At 34.2% G+C, this 22,003-nt stretch overlaps 1 protein-coding gene across 27 annotated transcripts in view; it reads left to right on the top strand.

The window, feature by feature from the left end:
* LOC108716082 (neurexin-1) overlaps nt 1–22,003 on the top strand; it is an 861,870-nt gene that overhangs the window by 450,007 nt on the left and 389,860 nt on the right. For 18 of the 27 annotated variants that reach the window (XM_041562483.1, XM_041562470.1, XM_041562473.1 and 15 more), the window contains 2 exons: nt 5,399–5,572; nt 21,187–21,306. In XM_041562483.1, coding sequence (XP_041418417.1) covers nt 5,399–5,572; nt 21,187–21,306 — 294 coding nt within the window. Of the gene's footprint in view, nt 1–5,398; nt 5,573–17,567; nt 17,595–21,186; nt 21,307–22,003 lie in introns of all 27 variants that reach the window. The other 9 variants (XM_041562467.1, XM_041562451.1, XM_041562452.1 and 6 more) reach the window with 1 other exon arrangement.

The raw sequence follows: 22,003 nt of genomic DNA on the forward strand, positions 1-22,003 counted from the left end.
ATTGCCTTCAATTTCCGACAAAATGCAGACAGATAAAGCCTCTCAGCTGTGATCAGCAAGAACATATGTTGGCATTAGAAAATTGTAATTTAGAACACCTTAACAGCCTGGTCTTTACATAAAAGAGATAATGCATAGCAGGATGCAATCCTTACAATAAAATATCATTTTGTGCTGTTACATTTGCTAAAGTAGTTCCATGGCCATAGGCTGTTGACCTTTAGAAAGTCCAGGAGCTGAGGTGGCTTCCAACATTATCATTTTTTATTCGGGTGGACAATATGCCTCATAGTCCATACTGTAAGTAACTATGAATGAGCATTTGTAATAAGAGTCTATCTAATAAACTTGTTGATCTGTATTAATGGTTTTGGCTTGTGGCCTCATTTCTTCAGGAACACCACAATGAGAAGATGTTTTTCAAAATGATAGTTGCCCATAGAGTGGATGTACTAGCGCAACCTTGGGTATCTGAAGTTTTCTGAAAGCAGATATGATATAAAGCTAAAATAAAGACCATGCCACAGATTGAGAATGTATCTTATACCTGTACCAAGTTTTCATCTTTCCCTATTGATTATAGTATGTGAATAAACTTACAGTTGGGGAACCTCTCAATGAAATTGTTTTAAGACTGTTACCTACAAAATTAGAACATTATATACTGTATGCTACCTGGAATATTACCATTTTTTTTAAATTATTATACCCAACCAGGTAATATCTTAGTGCTAGGCTTTATAAACTGCTCATGACAGAGCTATTTCCTGCAATGGTAGCAAATATATTTCAGTCTCTGTAGCACTTTTATGGATACAGCAGACTGGCAATCAACATAAGCTGTATAGGTTGGAAACTGCAATCTCATGAATACTGGTCCCATAACCAGAGTAAATCCAGCTAGAAGTCCCATTATTGGATATAGGCATAAGCTGTTGTTAAAGTGCAGTTTCTACTGCTGGATAATGGAAGTCAGCAGTTGGCGAACTATTATAGGGCCATAATTCCTCCATTATTGATGCATATGCCATGATTAACTTAACTTGCTCAGCTTTTCTTACCAATTGGCTATATTTCCTACCACACCACAAAGTGATTTAGAGGCTCCTTACAGACACTTTAATATATGCCATACAAACAATATAAACTGTATTTACTGTTAAAAGTCAACTCTGACAAACAGCAGAAGACCCTCATCTCTGAAGATGCATCTCTTGAGATTGGGAAATGATTCTTATCGTTGACATTTGGTGACTCAAACGATTTCTGCTTGACCCTCTCCTTTGATTTCATGTAGTAAAAACATTTTCTCTCAGAGGCTCCTCTAAAGGGAGCGTCTCCTTTCACAGCTGGTGTCTGTGCGAGAGGAAATACATTTATCACATCTTAATGTCACAGTGTTCCTGGTTACATTGATCTTCTCTTGACCTATGGCTTTTGGCCAAACACCTGTTCCTATTTATTATATTTGCTGTCTTCTAAAAGAGCTAACATCCTTCCTTATCGTTACCTTTGTTTCAAGTGGTAAAGTAAATAGAATTAACGTTTAGTAGAGAAAAATGATATCAGATATAATACACTTATCTTCAGATATATCCACTTAAAATAAACCTACATTGTAAAGCACATGGTAGGTGGCATGAGACAGATGGCTTTAGTTTTGTTTTTCAGTTTCTTTTAATGAAACCTTTCGTCACACTAATCAAAGTCATGAATTAGATACATTTATATTGCAATTAATAATCATGTGAATTGATCAGTATGAGGGGTCTGATGGATTAACAATGTGGCCTTGCAGCACTGGGTCCTTCCTTTGATTCCAACTTGGGAACTACAGTATCTGCTTGCAAAGACTTTGGATGTTTATCTTCTTGAGGTTCCACTATGTTTTTGAGGAGCAAGGATGATGAACATGCATAATCTGCCATTTTACATGGATTTTTAGAACTGCAAAGTAATAATTAATATCTGCTCCTCAAAATAACACAAGCTCAATGTATTTTTCTCATTTCTACTGAACTAGTTGTGTGCAAAATTAAAATCTAACTGGTAATTTTTGACAAGGTTGGAAATTGGTTACAAAAATGTAATATTGTTCATTTTACTGAAACATGTATTATTATTATTTCAGTCCTATTAAAAAAATCATTTTCAGCTTTGTTTAAAAACTAAAAAGTTGATGAATTTTTAGGGATGCTTGTTTTTCTAAAAGAAAAATATTGGCCTGTATTCATGGGGCAAATGCAAGTCTCTGTGTCCCATAGGTAGTCTTGATGAAGTTCAAAAAAAAAGAGTCAAAAGAATTGAGATTAGGTAGAGGAGTTATGGGCCATGCTTTAAATTTGGTAAAGGAAGTTAAAAAGTAACATGAGATATCATAACCTTAGTGAAAGAGTTGTTTACAAATAATTTTGGGCTAATAAAAGTCACAATTAGCAGTTAAGTTGTTAGACATTGTTCTGTTCTGACTATAAGCCAAAGCAAGGGATGTTATAGGGGCAGACTAGACTAGATTTATTAACTGCCTTCATTTGCTACATAAATGAGATGATATCCACTGGATAAAACTCGTGTATTTACTGTATATCTGTGTGTTGCTTTGGATTATTTAGGTGGATATATTACTACCAAATTAGTTTCTTTGTAGAAAAACTAGTTTGGAACAGGGGAAACAATCAATAAGCTCAACTCTGAGCCATAGAAAATAATGAGCAAGCTCTCTTGATTGCTTCAAAAACGACTCAGTATAGTGTCACTGGATGCTTATTAATTGGGAAAAAAAGTCCCTAGGTTTATGCAATGGGAATGATTTAATGTACCTTGACTCTAAGCATGCAGCAGTGGTTTCATTAAAATTCCAATATTATGTGGTTATAAATGTAAGAGTCATGGAAATTGAGAATCTTGCTGTATTTGGCTTCACTGCCAGCTCTTTGGAGACTGCACACCATAGATGTGCAAACATATATTTTCTGTTGGGAACTGAGGGTCAGAAGTGGAATCTGATTCTCCAGTAGCTCAGTACTAACTTTTAAACTCTTTAAACTCTTAAACTGTAATTCCTTTTATTTAGTTTTAACTTCTTTATTCCAAAATAAGTTAATATATGGTGGAGCCCAATCTATGCATTTGGCTGTTTTCATTATATTAACTTGAGGTCCCCATGTTCCTATTCTTTAAAGGGGTCCAAAAGACACCTATGTATATTTTCCCAGGGAACCCTTATACACTAGGGTCTCATACACCAGGGACTATGGAGACTCATTCCTCCATGACATTTTGTTGATCATAAAAAGATTCTGTGACATTTATCCTCTACCTTAAACTAATATCTATTAGGCGGAAGAGCTATATTGGCCTGGTACAGGTATGGAACTTATTATTCAGAATGCTTGGGGACCTGGCATTCATTATGAAATTTGGTTCAACGTACCTAACATCTATTAAAAACATGAAAACATTAAACAAATGGACTTTTGTGAAGATGGACTTCCCATAATTTGGAGCATTATGGATAACAGCTTTCCAGATAAAAGATCCAATACTTGTGTAAATAGCCCTTTCTTATATAGGTATCTGACAACTCAACAACCAGTCGAATATCATAATTTGTATAATTAAAACACTATAACAGCTTATTTTGTAGGGCTGATATTTGCAATTTATTTAACTGTTTTGAGGTGCCTCAAGTGAGGAAAGGTCACATCCTTTTTTATTTACCTGATAAATCTAGACTTAACACCTTTTTTCTCATGGGACTCAGAGTGACAAACACCAATTAAAACTGCCCGGTCCGAGTAATCCTGGGAGTGTGGGAATTATCCAGGGTCACAAGGATGTGACTTTGGGATTTTATTAAGGATATCCAGTGACATGATTTGGTAACACTCATATATTATATTTTTATTCTATTCCTGTTACACTTATATTTGATTCTGGATAGGGGACTAGGTAGAATACACATTTCTAACTGGTAATTGACCAACGTTTTTCATTTGGTGGCAGAGATAAACTTTGCTCTTTATAAAGCTTGCTTTGGTGACAGGTATGGAAATTTAATCTTAGAGACCTATTCATCAAAGTTCATGTGTGAGTTGTTTTCTACTTCGAAAAAAACTCTTTTTTCTCATTTATTGAAAGATCCAAATGTAAAAAAACTCAACTGAATATAATAAGGGAAAAAACTAGAATACCTCGAATTTGTTAAGTTAATAGGCTTAAAAGACCCAAGAACTCGAAAATGTATAATAAAAAATGGCTTGAATTTTGCCTAGGACAACTCCCATTGAGTTTACATTTGAGTTTTTTGTACTTAAAAAATACCAAACATTTCAAGTTTTTAATAATATAACTCAAATTTGCAGAAAAAATTGAAAATTTGAAAAAATCTGAATCCAAACTTTGATAAATCACCCTCTTAGCCTGTTATTTTTAAAAGCTTATGACTAGCTGGGAACACTTGAAGTTTTGGCTGACAATATTTAGAATGTAGTGATCATTGTACTTACTGTATGATTCATTTTATGCCCAATTTACCCACTCACAAGAAAATATTCAAATTGTTTTGTTTCTTAAGAATGAAAATAAATATTTAATGATTCCGGATTGCATTTTTTTGTTTATCAAAATTGTCAACAATTAATTATTTATTTTGCTGTTATTGATATCACCTTTGCTATATCTGTAACTTTAATGATTTATAGATTTGTGTTTTGGAATCTGTTCACTGTCACCAAAATGCTAATCATAGCGGCTGTGTGAATAGATGCCTATTAGATGTTCTTTCTGCAATTGATGTAATCAAACAATAGTTTCAAAATTGTAATGAATCATTTTGTCTCATTATAGTGAATCATCATCAGAAATCACACACACAGAGAGATGACATATTGTGCTTTGCTTCTTATAGTTGGAAAACACTAGATGACATGGAGGTTCAGGCAGAGTAGTGCATACTATTACAACCCCTCCCCCCACTATTCTATTTTATTGCAGAAAATATTTCTCAGATTATGGGTCAGATTCAATTCAGTGAAAAAAGGTTATGGTTTGTGGTTTATCATGTGAAAATGCATAGATGAGATTCAGTTCGAGGAAAAAACACTTTTCTCCAAAATCAGATCCAATTTTTTCCTATAGACATAATAGCATATTCATGTAAAGTACGTTTTTCTAAAAATGAATTTTATCTCAAATTTAATCTCATCCATGAGTTTTCATGTGATGAACCTTTTTCTCACTGAATAGAATCTGGCCCTATCTTTGCTAACCCTAACTGATTTTGCTGTATCTTATTCCAGTTTCAGTCCTGAAATATGATAATAAATCAACCCACCATAACTAAATTCATTTTCTACTTGTTATACATAATAATGTCTGAATGTTGTTTTCATCCAAGGTAACCTATATATTGGAGGAGTTTCCAAAGAAATGTACAAAACCTTACCCAAGCTGGTTCATGCCAAGGAAGGATTCCAAGGTTGCCTTGCTTCTGTAGATCTGAATGGACGCCTTCCAAACCTAATCTCAGATGCTATTTTGTGTACTGGACAAATTGATGAAGGATGTGAAGGTACACACAGTTTTAACCACTCTATATATTTATCTTCTGCCATTATGAGAACTCCATATATTTCAAACAATTATGTGATAATTCAAGTCTTCAACGTCTTTTTAATTATCAGAATGATATAGTTGAATACAAAAATAAATATATATATATCAAAGTGTCCTCAAAAGAAAATTATGTGAAATCTTCTTTTATATAATTGATGGTTTTCGTGGTCCATTATTCAGAACAAAAGCCTACATACACACATGTAGCAGACATTACTTTATTCAAGCACACTGGATATGTAAAATATCTAAAAATATTGTGTTTGTCTTTCTTATAATTATAATAATCACCTTCTTCTCATTTATGTTTACTATATCTGCCTGGCAGCCATGGGGAATTGCAATGGAGAACTCTACGGCCAGTGACAAAATAGAGTTTTCTCCTATGAAAAAAGCCTGATCTACTCCTGTCTACCTCATGTTGTATACACATTGGCATATGCATGCTGATGGGCAAATGCCATACCTCTCAGTGCACAACAACATGGCGCAGATGGGAGCAGATTGGCATTTTCTCAGATGGCTTATCTATGCCAGCAGGGCACACATTATGTATACTACATGCCTCAATAATGTTTCTTAAAACAGATTCCCATGACTTTCTTTTTATTACAGAAGGTTGTGAATAGATTCCGCAGAACAAAATCTTTACCTCCCCTTTAAAATATTTTGTAGGCCAAAAAGAAATGTTGAAGTGATGGATGCCATATAACAAAAAAGTCTAATGAAGGAGATGCTGTATTAAAATAACTGTAATTTACAAAAATAATCAGGATTATTGCTCATGACAAAATATGTCTGTACAATGTAACCTTGTAGTTTCTCCCAATAATTCTGGGTCCGAATTAAATAAAGCCAACTCTGTATTATGTTTTAATATGAATATTATATCCTAAACTGATATGATTGAAATTTAACTTTGGTTGACTTCACATCGGTTAACAAGGAATGCTCTCAAATCAGATGAAAAAAAGAAACATTTGTGGATCACTTTCTTGTAGCATAGGAACATTTTTTTAAAGAGGAGATTGTAGCTGGTGGCATGAAAAACTCGACCCTCATGATTTTTTAAACCCTTAGGTGCAACAGAAGGGCCCCCTGTCATTCACTTTTGATTATGGGCATTGAAAGATTAAAGTAATTGTCATCTTTTTTTAACCTGTGCTATCCATTGGGTTTAATTTTACTCACTGCTGAGAAATTTGATTAATAATTTTATTACTTTTGTTCGTTTTGGATGCTGATACACCATACAGCCTTCTAGTAGGACAAATAAACACATTTAGCTATATATAACATAGTGAACATTTCCATAAAATACCAGTAATGTATATTATGTAGTGCTGAAGCACAAAATTTTATGCATACTGTATATATACAACAAATATATATTTATGATCATTAAAACCTGTTTATAGATCCTAAAACACATACACAGTATCAACCTTCAGTTGACCCTACATTCAATGTTCCCCTTGCATCCATATTCAGTATGCTGTGAATATTTCTGCTTAATATGTAAAACAATCCCATGGTGTAGCATAAATGTTATACCCGTACACACCAAACACAATATATCAAAAGCCTAAACTGCTTATTGTTTGATTCTTTTAATGCCCAAGCCATCACTGTGTTTTATAAAATACAGGTTACAAAGTGTATTGATTTTTTTTTTTTGAGAAAGCTTCTTTTGTATATTCTTTATTTAAAGAAGTAGGCATTTTACAATAGAGAAAAATTCAAATAGCAAGAAAATGAATCCTGTACAAACATTATACAAAATGAGTACATCCACAATAAGTTTTTCTCAGAAACACATTATCACAGTATCAAAGGTTGGCAAACCATGAGGCGTGTCAGATGCTTGATAGGTTCCCCAAAAATAGTACTAGTTCGACCATACCTCATATATTTTGAGGTGTACTATAACAATATTATATGATTAAACAGGTACGATCGAAAGGATTCAACAATATTCAGAAATTATAAGATAGAGAAAAGATAGTAAAACCAAAAATAAAAAAGAAAGAACAGAGGAAAGTGAAAGAGTGCTCAGCCGTTCTGCAACAGATTTTTCTTAAAACATCCATTTTTTGATATTGCCTACTGTATATACCACCCAAGTTATTGGAACTGTGTATGCGCTCCTAGTCCAGGGTTATTCCCTCCTTGGGTACAGATTCCATGAACATTACCCAAGCTGACCAGGTCTTCACAACCCCCTCTTGTTTCCCGGAAGTATAGCTTAAAAGTTCTTCCATTCGCATAGTGGACCCCATCTCCAAATACCATTCTTTAATCGTGGGGGGTATTGATGTTTTTTTGAAACCGTATTACTGAAATAAATGTTTGTTGTAATCATTTACATTTTATTTTCCACATAATTTTTTTTTCTGTTCATGCATTTCTTTGATTTAATGTTTTTGTTATTCAGAGGATCCATATTTTATTTTGTCATGGCATGTTTATTTTTCTTTGGCTTTTGTTTGATTTTTATTAATTAAATATTTTACATACAAAGAATATGTGTGTTTTGTGTTTCCATCACTATATTGTTCATAACCATCCCACCATTTTTAAACACCCAATATAAGAGTTTAATAGTAACATTCGAGTACCAGTGGAGCCAAGACACTGATTCACCACCGTCTTTACAATCTGAGAAACAGAGGGTAATGCAGAATTGTTTAATTCCTATTTCCCTACTTCTCCTCTTATATAATAAAGACCAACTATAAAAAATAATAATTTGCTTTTAAGGTGGTAATTGCTAATTGTAAACTGGAGGAATTAATTAGAACACAAGTGAAGTAAATAAAAAAAATGCTTTGTTTTTCACTAAACACAATTATGCAGAAATGTTAGTAATGCCTTTGGAATACAGCAATAAAATAAGCATGTTTAGCATTTAAATTTCAGTTATAATTAATTAGCAAACACACATTTTTGAGCCACTGAAAACCAACTAGAGTGTAAATTACTGTGAACAGGAGAAAACACAATATTTGAGGGGTTTTTTTTGTTATTGAAAACAAAGATTTCTTATCTTAAGAGAAATTATTATGTAAGCCAGCATTTTGATGTGCAGATTATCCATGTAAATATTATAGAGGAGCTAAACATGTGAGTAACATGACAAGTTCATAATCCATTTGTCTATGACTGTTGTTACAAATCATCTTTTATTGATATTATACCTGTCAAACAACTGCTATAGCAGGTTCAGCATCCCATTGGCATCACCCCATACCCCATGTCTTGGCACCCATCCTCACTCTTTGTGGATATCCATGATCAGTGGTACTTGAAGTGCATTGAATTGTGCATTGTAAAGCAGACCAACAATATGCTCAGATTCAAGGACTCAAGCAATCAATAATAATAATAACTTGGCTAAATGGTTTACTATGTAGTTTAAAAGTTTCATAATTGGACTGCTGTAGCTGTAAATATTAGAGTCCTGGGACTGGGAAGATTTATCCACTATGAGCTGGGAAATCCAGAAGTATTCTCATCAGTTTCATCCAAAGCAAAGGCTAAAAGGTTTTGGTGCCCTAAAAAAGGACATCAACACATCTGCCTAATCTACTCACTATCACCCACTCAACTTGTAAGAGCAACCACCCACCAATTGCCAACTCCATTATGTGTGCTCAATATGGCTGAGTTAAAGAAAGCAGAACACATCTGCTCACCTTTAAAGGATTTACCATATCAGTTGGACATTATAGTTCCAAACTGGTTGGAACGGCTGTCATTGACTCCTCCAAGAAGTTAAATCAGCTCTGATAAATTTACACAATCAAAATAATAAATAATAAAGAAATTCTGACTGTCAGGAAACTGTTCTTGACAGTTGGGAAAGTGTTAATACCTGTGAAAAAAAACAATAACTACTGAGAATATATCATCATTCCTCAGTTTAAATTTTAATAAATCTGCCCTAAAATCTAAAGTCCAAACTTCTGTGGATTCTGTGTTTAATTCTGCCTATTTACTACTAGTGATGGGCGAATTTATTCGCCAGGCGCAAATTCGTGGTGAATTTGCGCGATTCGCCACCAGCGAATAAATTCGCGAAACGCCCGCAAAAATTCGCCGGCGTCAAAAAAAACGGACGCCGGTGTCAAAAACGGCCGCCGGCGTAAAAAAAATTGGGCGCCGTCATCAGAAACGTCCGCCGGCGTCAAAAACGAGACACTGGAGCAGTTTCGCAAATTTTTCGCTGTTTAGCGAATTTCGCACGAAATTCGCAAATTTTTTTCGGCGAAGCCAAACGGTGCAAATTCGCCTATCACTATTTACTGCTCATATTAAATTCCTAAACCGGATTACACCACACATATATTTAGGTCCTAATAGAATGTTCCCAGTGCTAAAAAGAATTTACAAAACTTGAGAAATTAATATTTTAACTATATTTTGAACGTTAAAAAAAGAATAGAAATAAAATAATCTGTGCCAATAAGTTTAAAAGAAACATTAAAATCAGAGAACACATAAATGTTTAATTAAGTTTGCCAAAGGAATTTTATATATTTCATAAATGAGAATTTGAACTAAAAATAATTAAAATAAAAAAGGCCAATGAATTATGTTAGATTGGATATATTAGTCTCCAGTGACATTTACAAAATAATATATTAGTCTCCAGATGCACATGTGCAGTTTTTCTGAGTTTCATGGTTCAACGGGCAATATTCCAAATCAATACAATTAAATAACAAAGTAAATTAAAATGTGTCCCTTCATGTTATGTCATTGATTGCATTTTTAACCACTAAGCAGACAGATACTGCAGGTTTCTTGTTAGTCCGACTTGTCTACCTGATGGAGATTAGAAAAAGGTGAAAATATCCCAACTGTACAGTGTCACACATTAATTGGATTTTGTGCTAGATTAGAAACCTAGTAGTCAATTTTGTTCAAACTGCAAAATCTATTTGCTAGACTCGGTAATGACTTTTCTCTGGTTCAAGTGGGGACTGTTCTGTATTTTGATTGAATTCCATCAAACTTCTTCTTTTCGTCCTCCGATTTTTTTTTATTCTGACTTGCCTCATGATACTTATCTCTCTTACTTATTTCTGTTGTTCTTCCTAGTTTCTTTAATTCCACTGAGTTATCCCAATCATTTAATTGGGTTCCTTAAGGACTTCAACATTACCTGGTCACAGGATTTTTTTTGTATTCCTGAATGCAGTTGAATAAATGAAATATGCTTGACAAGTTTTTTCCTAAATGAGCCAACTGAGTTGTATAAAAAAAAGAGAAAGAATAAAAGTTGATTAAAGTAGCATTATGCACATTACACCTTTGCTAATCATGGTTTAAACATATATTCTGACATATTTTCCTAGTTTTCATTCGTTTGCAGTTTAAAAATCTCATAAAAACCCACCCCTCAAACAAGGGTAATTTGTTAAAATAGAGATAATACCCTATTGCCATCATAACTTCACTCAGCGCATTCCACATCCTCAGGGCCCTCACCACGAAGAACCATTTATGCTGTTTCAAGTGAAAGTCTTTCTTTTATTTTTAATATGTTAAAATTATCCCCCAAGTTAAAGGTTGAATGGGATGTCTCCAATATCCACTTCACAATAAAAGTCATGATTCCTCCTTACCTTTTCTACTCCTCATCTCATCTACTCACAGAGTTAAAAACAATAGTAGTACATGAATAGAAGAACAGAATTCAAGCTAGGGTCTTATAAAATATTGAGTTACCGTGAAACTACTTGGTGCTCAATGTAGACTATTTAAATAAATATCAAAAGGTGTTTTGGATTATTTTCTAATATCATTTATTTTATAATAATAAGCTGTACCTAGCTGTGACACATGCTATGGCCATTGAACTACTAATACAATACCTGTTAAGGTTTAGGTTATGCATTTCTGTAAGTGTTTTTCTCTATGTACATACAGTATCGCTGACAAATATCAGTCTCATAAATCTGTTGCACAGAAATTATATTTTAACTTGAAATGTATTATGCCTTGACGTCTTGGTCTGAAGAGCACTTTCATTGCTTCTGATCAAAAAGTCAAAGCAATCATAAATTTTATGTTAAAAAATGTGCATCGGCTTCAACTTTGCTTCTTTTCATCTTTGGGGATCTCTTCTAAACTCTCAAATACTTACTCACACTCAGTTGTAAATTCACAAATATATTTATTGTTTATTAAAAATCTCCCACTTTTCATTCTGAGTAAAAGTTCTGCTATTGCACAATCATTGTAATTTTTCCAATGATCTTAAATCTATATATTTTCTACCTGAGCAGATTTGTATTGCCCCGACTAATCTCTGTGTGTGAGATAAAAATAAGTTCAAACTCACTTCCTTATATACGATTGTGGCAGCTGAAGCACGTACAGACTTGGCAGGAAAAAACACTGCACTTGAATTGAATTGAAACTCTTGCTGAAGTTGTTGCTCATAGGCTGAAGTGAATTCAGACATTTACATCATGTTGCCATTTGGACTATTAAAAAACAACAATGCAATAATAATTATTGGAAACATTTGAGATATTTGTTTTGGAATCTTTACAACTGTACATTTTCATTATACATTTTAGGGACTTAAAAAAACAGTTTCTTCCTAATGGTCATAATTTATTCAACTTTATTATTTTTTTTAAATAATTAATATTTTATTAATTCAATAATTAATTAATTAATCATCTTTCTAATGAGGGACTGTAATTTAAAATGTTAGGTATCCAAATTCTAATTCTAATCCAATTCTAAATACTAAAACTACCTAAAAAAAAAACCTTAGTAAAAATAACTACTGCTTATTTATACTTTTTTCAGAGGAAAACTAATATCTATTCATTTATGATGCAATTCCTCAACACACATCACTGTGCATTTTTGTAAGATATAGTTTAATTTCTCAGGAAAAAGAGAGAATAAGAGCGGTTGAAGAAGGGCGAGAAATAATTAAAATACAAATTAAACTATTTTGCATTCGATGATCTCATCCAGAAAGACTCTTGAAATTCAGACTCATTGAACTTTCCAAACACAGTCAACAGTCTTATATATCCTTTTATTTCAAAGAGAGATTACAATTCACTGCTAGAGCAGTAGGGCTACCAGATTTGGTGGAAACCACATTCTTGAACCCTTCTTGCTTAACAATGACATGGTAAATCCTTTGGCTATGGAACTGGGAAGGAAGGAAGGAAGGAAGGAAGGAGGGCAGGAAGGAAGGAAGGAAGGAAGGAAGGAAGGAAGGAAAAGCTCATGACCTGTCCCCTAAAAAAATGTATTCCATTCATAGTTGTAAAGTTAAGTAGTAACAGTTAGAAAGGGCCTTATATGCCCTTAGAATCCCAATATAGTATCACCGAAACCTTGATTATTTTAAACTGTTTCTATTGTGTTCCTAACAGAAAACGAGAAGGCCAACAGGGATCCATTATAACTCAAGGTCTGGGGGATATAGTTCCTTGAGGGACACTATCCAGTTGGGTGTTGGATGACAAATAAACTATTACAGGAAGAATGCATAAATGACTGTCAAGAATAGACAATTTATTTTCAGCCATTCACATGTAAATCCCTAGCAGTATCAAATAGCGGTTTTCTTTAGATTTACAAGTAGAAACTCACTAGCACTTATTTGACAATGTTGGAAACATCTTAAATTTATATAGCCCATAGCAACCATTAAGATGATTGCTTATATAATTATGTTTTCATCTGGTTGCTATAGGTTCAAGTATTGGGTCTAATTTGTCTAGTTCTAGACTCGTTTCCATGATGAGCTCAGACAACTTTATTTAACAACAATTAAGGCACATCATGTCTGTGGGACAAACAAACACTCACTGATTCTTTCATTGTGCATTTCCATTATTATTACATCAATTATGTCAACAATATGGAAACAAATCCATAGCTCAAACTCACTTCAAATGGAATTTTCTAAGAATTAACAGCACGGCACAACCATTGTAATTGCTAATGAGGCCCTCAAAGCATAATAGGCAAAGTAAACAACAAAAGGCCATATTCAGGGGCAGAAAGTGTTTAACTCATCTAAACATATGTGCTTAAACTTGTGGGGATTATAAATTAATGATATGCTTTATGGCCTGGAGATTTCCAAGCTTTAATTATATCAAAAATATAAGAAGGGTATGCCAGCATAATGCTGTGTTGGCAGTCAGTACAGAAATGTTAATAGCCTTGGCACATTCCGTCTTTTTAAAGTCTATTTGATATAGAGGTTTAGATGATGCAATACGTCGTTTTTATGTAAAGAAATCACATTTCCCCCGCATCTAACACTTCCTACGTAGGAATAAATTAACAGGCTTCTTAATGAGGATAAAAAATCAGGAGAGAGACGAAGTAAAGGGGATTACTTCTACTAATTAATGCACATTTTTAAAAATGCTTTAAAACTTGCATTTGTATAAAGTTCATGTCACAGAGCAGTTGCAGTTGTGCAACATATGTCTACATATGCTAGAAAATATTCAAACTATTCCAATTATATAAATGAATGGCAAATGAAACATCAAATTTCATTTACAGCTGCAATGCAGGTCTACATATGTATGTGTGTTAATGTGCCTTTCAATTTATGAAAAGCAAGGTCTTCTCTGTCATTAACATGTATGTGATTGTGTGTGTTAGTATGTATCTGTTAATTCAGCGGTACCAGAATTGTGGCTTAGTCTCTCTCCTGGAGACAGCAGTGCAGTCACTCAGGATGGAGTGCATAAGAAAAAAAGACAATGAACAAATACTGACATAATGATGGTGTTTTTTTCTGATTTTCTTCCTGGCACAAAAAGATGGGTTTCTTTTCTGGAAAAAACAGAATTGTAATAATGATGACGTTATTTTCTGCTGCAAAAAAAACCCATGCTGTCTTCCCAGTAAAACAAAGCACATGGCCGAAATAATGGCCTTACTTATTTTTCTGGCAAAATGAAACAAAAATATTTAAAAAAAAAATCTAAATTCTGGCAAAAATAAAAATTTCACTGCATAATTGTAACAGTTGAAAAGGTTTACCCATCCCTAATGTGGATAACCATTTAACCATAGTGACTATCATAACCATATTTTTAACAAATATAATTTAAGGGATACTGTCATGGGAAAAAATTTTTTTTCAAAATGAATCAGTTAATAGTGCTGCTCTAGAACTGATAACCATTTCTCAAAAGAGTAAACAGATTTTTTATATTCAATTTTGAAATCTGACATGGGGCTAGACATATTGTCAATTTCTCAGCTGCCCCAAGTCATGTGACTTGTGCTCTGATAAACTTCAATCACTCTTTACTGCTGTACTGCAAGTTGGAGTGATATCAACCCCCTCCCTTTTTCCCCCCAGCAGCCTAACAACAGAACAATGGGAAAGTAACCAGATAGAAGCTCCCTAACACAAGATAACAGCTGCCTGATAGATCTAAGAACAACACTCAATAGTCAAATCCAGGTCCCACTGAGACACATTCAGTTACATTGAGAAGGAAAAACAGCCTGCCAAAAAGCATTTCTCTCCTAAAGTGCAGGCACAAGTCACTTATCTGATTTGAAAAAAACAGGTTTTCCAATGACAGGATCACTTTAAACGGATTCTGTCATCGGAAAACATGTTTTTTTTCAAAACGCATCTGTTAATAGTGCTACTGCAGCAGAATTCTGCACTGAAATTCATTTCTCAAAAGAGCAAACAGATTTTTTTATATTCAATTTTGAAATCTGACATGGGGCTAGACATTTTGTCAATTTCCCAGCTGCCCCTGGTCATGTGACATGTGCCCTTTAGGAGAGAAATGCTTTCTGGCAGGCAGAATTCTGCTGGAGCAGCACTATTAACTGATTAATTTTGAAAAATATTTTTTTTCCCATGACAGGATCCCTTTAAGCACTTTATAGCACAAGAGTCTATAAGGAAGCCCATTGTGACCTAAGATGTAAATACCATTAGATTGCAACCTTTAATGAAACAGACTGAAATACACAATACACATGGGGTTTGCAAAACTACACAGAGAAACTACTTGTACAGTATACTGCATACTGCATAGAATGGAACAATATTTTATATTCCATTGAAAAGATGTTCTTGCTGCATTCATTATCTTCTTCTGTTACCACAAATGATGGCACCTTCCTGAAAGGCAAACATTTAAAAATAATATTTCTCATATGTAGGAAAGAGAATGCTCTATATTGAATAACAACAGAAAAGGAACTCCCCCCTCATCAGGATGGGACAAAGGAAAGGAGGGTTGTCCAATTCAAAATGTTAAACTTCATTGGAAGCCAGTCTGTGGCTCAATAAAATTGGTTAAATGCCTTAAATGCATGTGAGTTCCTACATGGAGGCCCATTTATTGAAGGTTGAATTATTAGAGCTTTTTAAAACCACAATTAAAAACTAAAATCTCTATAATCATAAATGCAATGAACTTTATCAAAAGAACATATAATATAAAGCACAAACAGAAAAGATTATGAACAATGACCTAAAAATACTGATATCTATCAAACATCTAAAAATGCAACCTTTTCAGACAATTATTCATGAAAAAATTCTGTTGACCTCTAAAAATCTGAATGGTTAAAAAAAAGGTCCAATAAGATCAGCGCAGCTCCCATTGACTTCTATAGGACCTCAACTGCTTTTATTCGAGTTTTTATTGATTTTTACACTTAACAAATCTTAAATTTTTGAAGTTAAACAGAAATAGAAAAATGTAAATTTTCAAAGAAAAAATAGAAATTCAAATTTTTGTAAATCGGCCCCATGGTGATGCCTAAAACTAACCAGACATCCAGGGCGCAAAAGCAGCACCAACATTTTAAAAAAAAAACAGATGGCAGGTGATTTTCTTCTGTAGGAAAGAGGAATGCTCCCACGTTAACATCATTGAGTGAACGGATATAAATAGTTACAAGACACAAGATAAGAAAATACTTGTTAAAAATGAAATCTGTAAGTGAATTTCCCTCTCATTTATTTTTCCTTTGCAAGAACAAACCACTGAATACACAATTAAATTTGTTAGATTCATGCTTATGCCTGACAGCCACCATATTTCTTGCTTCAATAGAAGAGCACCCATACCTCTTGGGTTTTATGGCCCTGCATCCAAAGGATGTGAGGATCTCCAAAAATAAAGAGACAAATATAAAAAGTAGAAAAATTTATTAGGACATGAAGACCTGCACCTAATATGAATTGCTTTTTGGGTATGCCGCAAACGATTGCACTGAAAAGAAGCTGCTATATGCTGAGCTAATACCTTGATACAATACTGGTTTACGTCTACGTAAGGGAAATGATGTTGAAGATAAATGCTCATAGACTATATAAGAATATACAAAGCTTCTTGATATATTTTAAAAGGACCCTTCTATCCAAACATTACGTCCTTGTGGGCAGCTCATTAAAATAGAAGTAAATATGTGTTTGTCCCGTAATTGATTGAAAAGGTCATTCACGGCCTTAATATGGGTTATGGTCTTAATTGAACCAGGCGTTGCAAAGAGCTCAGAGAAGTGAAAACTGGAGATGGATAATGTGTGCTAACGAGAGCGTAGAATGCACAGAATCTAAACATGACAAATGGCCAGTCAGGGTGCAGCCATGCATTCAGTTTGTTAATGCATTCATTTCAAATCAAGAAAAAAAAAAACTTTTAATTTCCCTTCATTACATATCATCAGCTCAATTAACCTTTTATATTTGCAGTAAAATACTCGCAAATTACCACTTTCTCATTTTGCTTTGCCTTGAGATTTATGGCTATCTTTAATTTGTTTGCTTTCCATGGAATTTTTTGCCTGTTACAATGTTGCATGCCATGAATTGTGACTGCTTTTTGTGTTTGCTTCCATTTCTGTAACGCTTACTGATTTTTAATACGTTTTACTTTTTTTTTGTTATTTTGCCTTCAAAGTTGCATTGATGAAAGCTGACTTGCAAGGTAGATTGCACTGTGTGTTTTACCCAAGACTGAAACCCAATGCACATGGGGAATCCTTATATGATTGTCTGTCCATCCTTTGGTTAAAGGGAAACTATCTTCTGAAAACATATAGGAGTTAAATACTATAAGACAACCTGGTTAGTATCCAGAAGGTGTTTCCTTAAAGGTTTATTTTTGGCCAAGTGATGACAAGAGTCAAATGCAGCTGTCATAGGACATCAACAATAATATCCCGAGGGCTTAACGATCACCCCTTTTGTGTCTGTACTTTCTAAAATCGACATCACTAATATTACGTGGAATGCTTCCTTTATCATAGCTCAACCAATAGCACTCTACGTTAGTCTATGCTACTAACTTGCTTCATAAATTGTGTAACCATTGGTCTTTCGTGGTTGCAGTACCCACATTTATTGTCATAAACCTGATGAAACTTTGGGCCAGATTTCTCATGTGAAAACTCATAAAAGACATTTCATTTAAGATGCAATTCATTTTGAGAAAAAATGCAACTCACAGTTTATAACACGGACATTTTATAACATTTTATAAACTTTATTAAATAGTGATGGGCGAATAAATTCACCTGCCACGAATTTGCGGCGAATTTCCATGTTTCACCACTGGGCAATAAACTAGGGAATCTCCCGCAAAATTTCGCTTGCGAAATTTCAGCAGCATCAAATTTTATTGGACGTGCATCAGAAAAGTTGGACACGGACATCAATTTCCAATTTTCTTGATTTTCCGTGAAACTGCCAGATTTTCAAGATTTTTTGGTGAACATGTCCGAATTTCCCGATTTTTCCTGAAACTTTCAGATTTCACGATTCTCCAGCTAATTTTTCACCGTTCCACAAATTTTTCGGCGAAGCAAAATGGGAATAATTCACCCATTACTACTATTGAAGTATAGATGGAAAAAACTGATTAGGGAAAAAGTGTCTTCACCTCAAGTCCTCTTGTCCATAAGTTTTCACGTGATAAATCAAGAGATAACTTATTATCTCTGGTTTGAACCTGGACCCTTATATCATTTTGTAGGAACACAGTATCCAAGCCTGATTATTATAAATACATTTGTCCATAATTATGGTACAGTTACCAAGATTGTGACGGAGATTCCAGATGTAGGATTCAGTTTTAGATCCATGGCAAACCATTGCCATTAAACCACAACCTTTACATCAGCAAAAGGAGTTAGAAACAGGTATCAGAAATTCTATTTAAAATACATATACATTAAGTGAGTCTCTATGGGACCACATTTTTTAAAATAATTGAATGACCTCCTTTAATTTTCAGATGGTAGTTTCCCTTTAAAGGTGTCTCCTCCCATGTAAGCCTTCTCCTTTTATCTGTTTTGAAACAGTTCAGTGCAAACCCTTGATGATTAGTCTATTCTGCATTAAGGCTTTCAGTCTTGACTCTGTATTTATAGTGATAGCCTTACTGCTTTGATCATACAATTCGACATTCTTTATTTTTACATGATCCAGATTTAGAGGTGGAAATAGCTTTGTTCTTCTGTTTTATTTCACAGTTGGGCATGCCAGCATCTGAACACTTATTAAAAAATAAATGATACAAGCACACACAAAAAAAACAATACTTGCCAACATTTTTAAGCATCTGCCGTGCAGTATGTTAACTCTTTAACCCTATAACTGGCAACATAAAATCGAAGCCACTGGTAAAAAATGTTGGCAGTGATTTAGATTCTATGTTTCCTGGGTTCATTCAAATGAATGGAAAATATTGCTTGGCAACAGCTGTGCCCACTGGCAGTTAAAGGATTAATGAAAACTCATTCTGCTCGTTATTCTCTTATTAAAAAGAAATTAGTTATCAAAGGGTTTTCTTTACTTCATCAAACAAAACAAATATACAGGATTCTAGAAATAGATTTGTGGTTATTCCATGAAACAGGAGCTGCCATTGCAATGAAAAAGGTGCCCGAATTGTAGTGAATGTTATCTGTTTCAGAAATCTATTAAATTAGTGTGTTTTTTTAGGATTTTATATGGTTTATTAGCATACTGCTTCAACCTGACGTTTTTATACTGCAAACAACACAGTCATGCCTTTTGGCTCTCGAAAATTCTGCATCATGAAACTGGGCTGGAAACATGCAAATCCCACCCAAGGGCCATCAATTTTTACTACATATAACCAGTTGATATTTCAATCACTTTGGGATTCACAGTAGTGATTTATAGTCCAGCGAGAACCCTGCATGATCCACAGATTCACCTGGAACATACAGTTAGCAAGCTCCGGCTGATTAGCTACCACAATGCTTTGGCCAGACTTCTTGTAGGGCTTCAATCCCCTGGTGACATCTCTGCCCATACCCAGTCCCTTTAATGATGTAACCTCCCAAACCTCATCAATGGTTGATGTCATAAGGACAGGTCGAGTGTAAGTTGTAAAATCTTTGAGAGACATTGGACTAGGTTGGGAATGTATTGGGATGGGGTTGGGGAGGGACAGGTACAGGTTGACCTGCACATTACTTACTAGCAGCATGGTTTGAGATATTATATAAATGGAGATATTAATAAATGTAATAAAAGTAATTTTGGAAAATGTATGAAAATATATTTCCCTCTGCACAAATTTAGGGGCCGATTCACAAAGGGTCGAATATCGTGGGTTAATTAACCCTCGATATTCGACTGGGAATTAAAATCCTTCGACTTCGAATATCGAAGTCGAAGGATTTTAGCGCAAATAGTGTGATCGAACGATTGAAGGATTATTCCTTCGATCGAACGATAAAATCCTTCGAATCGAACGATTCGAAGGATTTTAATTCATCGATCGAAAGAATATCCTTCGATCAAAAAAAGTTAGCTAAGCCTATGGGGACCTTCCCCATAGGCTAACATTGAGTTCGGTAGCTTTTAGATGGCGAACTAGGGGGTCAAAGTTTTTTCTTAAAGAGACAGTACTTCGACTATCGAATGGTCGAACGATTTTTAGTTCGAATAGTTCGATTCAAAGTCGTAGTCGAAGGTCGTAGTAGCCCATTCGATGGTCGAAGTAGCCCAAAAAACAATTCGAAATTCGAAGTTTTTTTACTTCGAATCCTTCACTCGAAGTTAGTGAATCGGCCCCTTAATATAGGTTTTGAAAACTAACAAACGTAGTGACCCTTCTGCACCACCTTCCAGCAGCTCTTTAAAAATGTGCTACACATAAAATAATCAATGTTAAGCTCGGAATATATTCCATATTCAAATACCAATTTGTGTTATTTATGCAAAAATTCTTTTTCATCTACGACTTTTATTACATTCCACCATAACTACATCAACAACGAAAATAAAAAAACGGAGACTGTTTTCTGAAACAGATGGATTAAACATCCACTCCACTTCAGTGCATCTTTTTAACCAGGGCACCGGTTACCATTTAAGAGAACGGCATTGGTCTTTTAAACTCTTTAAAGAACCCAATGTATGTATCGGCAATAGATACTGTGAAATGTGTTGGCAACTACTGTCTTGTATGTAAAATTTGTGTTAAAGAAATTGCAGTGTTTGTATCTTTCAATGTGCAAGCCCATGTTGTATGTTTTGATTAGGCCCGAGCACAACATGTGAAGAAGATTCCTGCGCAAACCAAGGTGTCTGCTTGCAACAATGGGATGGATTCAGCTGTGATTGTAGCATGACCTCATTCCGTGGACCTCTGTGCAATAACCGTGAGTACTTTTCTTAAGAGCTGGTGGCTTCAGGCACAATGTTGAGTCTTCTCATTTTAGATACAGTTGTATTGTGTAGTCAACTTATAGTTATACTATTATACAGTGGTGTAGCCGATTCACAGACCTGAATTCTTATAAATAAATCAAGCTTATTGGTTCACGATGAAAAACAAAAACATTAAGACCGGTGTTATTTTCAGCTAACTTACAGTCAAGCTGCTTCATTACACTATTACCTTCTTTAAATAATAGAAAACAATTTTTTGCCCTTGGATTTTAATTTAAAGGTTATAAATATTGTACTAAGAAATAATTGGCAAGCCTTGTTCGCAGCCACTATACAGTTCCATAGTCAGCCCATGAAGATTATATTCAAATCAAATATATTTAACTTGTCTGTACACAGGATTGATCTGGAATCTTTTTTAAAATTCCAACTTCATTTTAAAAACTGTATTTCTAGAACCATTTCTTATTTCCCCAAGGGCACATTAAAATTTGAAAGCTAGCGCAAGAAAATATTCACTTTATTGAAACGTGACCTGACTTTTTTTTTGTTATTTATATTTTATACATTGCACATTAATTGAATTGGGACTATACTGTGTTAATTAGGACAAATTTAATGCAATGTTTACTGATGTCTGCATGAGATATTGTTTTACATGATTGTATGTGATATTACTGATACTGC

This window comes from Xenopus laevis, chromosome 5L (genome assembly GCF_017654675.1).
Source record: "Xenopus laevis strain J_2021 chromosome 5L, Xenopus_laevis_v10.1, whole genome shotgun sequence".
In the NCBI taxonomy this organism is placed as follows: domain Eukaryota; kingdom Metazoa; phylum Chordata; class Amphibia; order Anura; family Pipidae; genus Xenopus; species Xenopus laevis.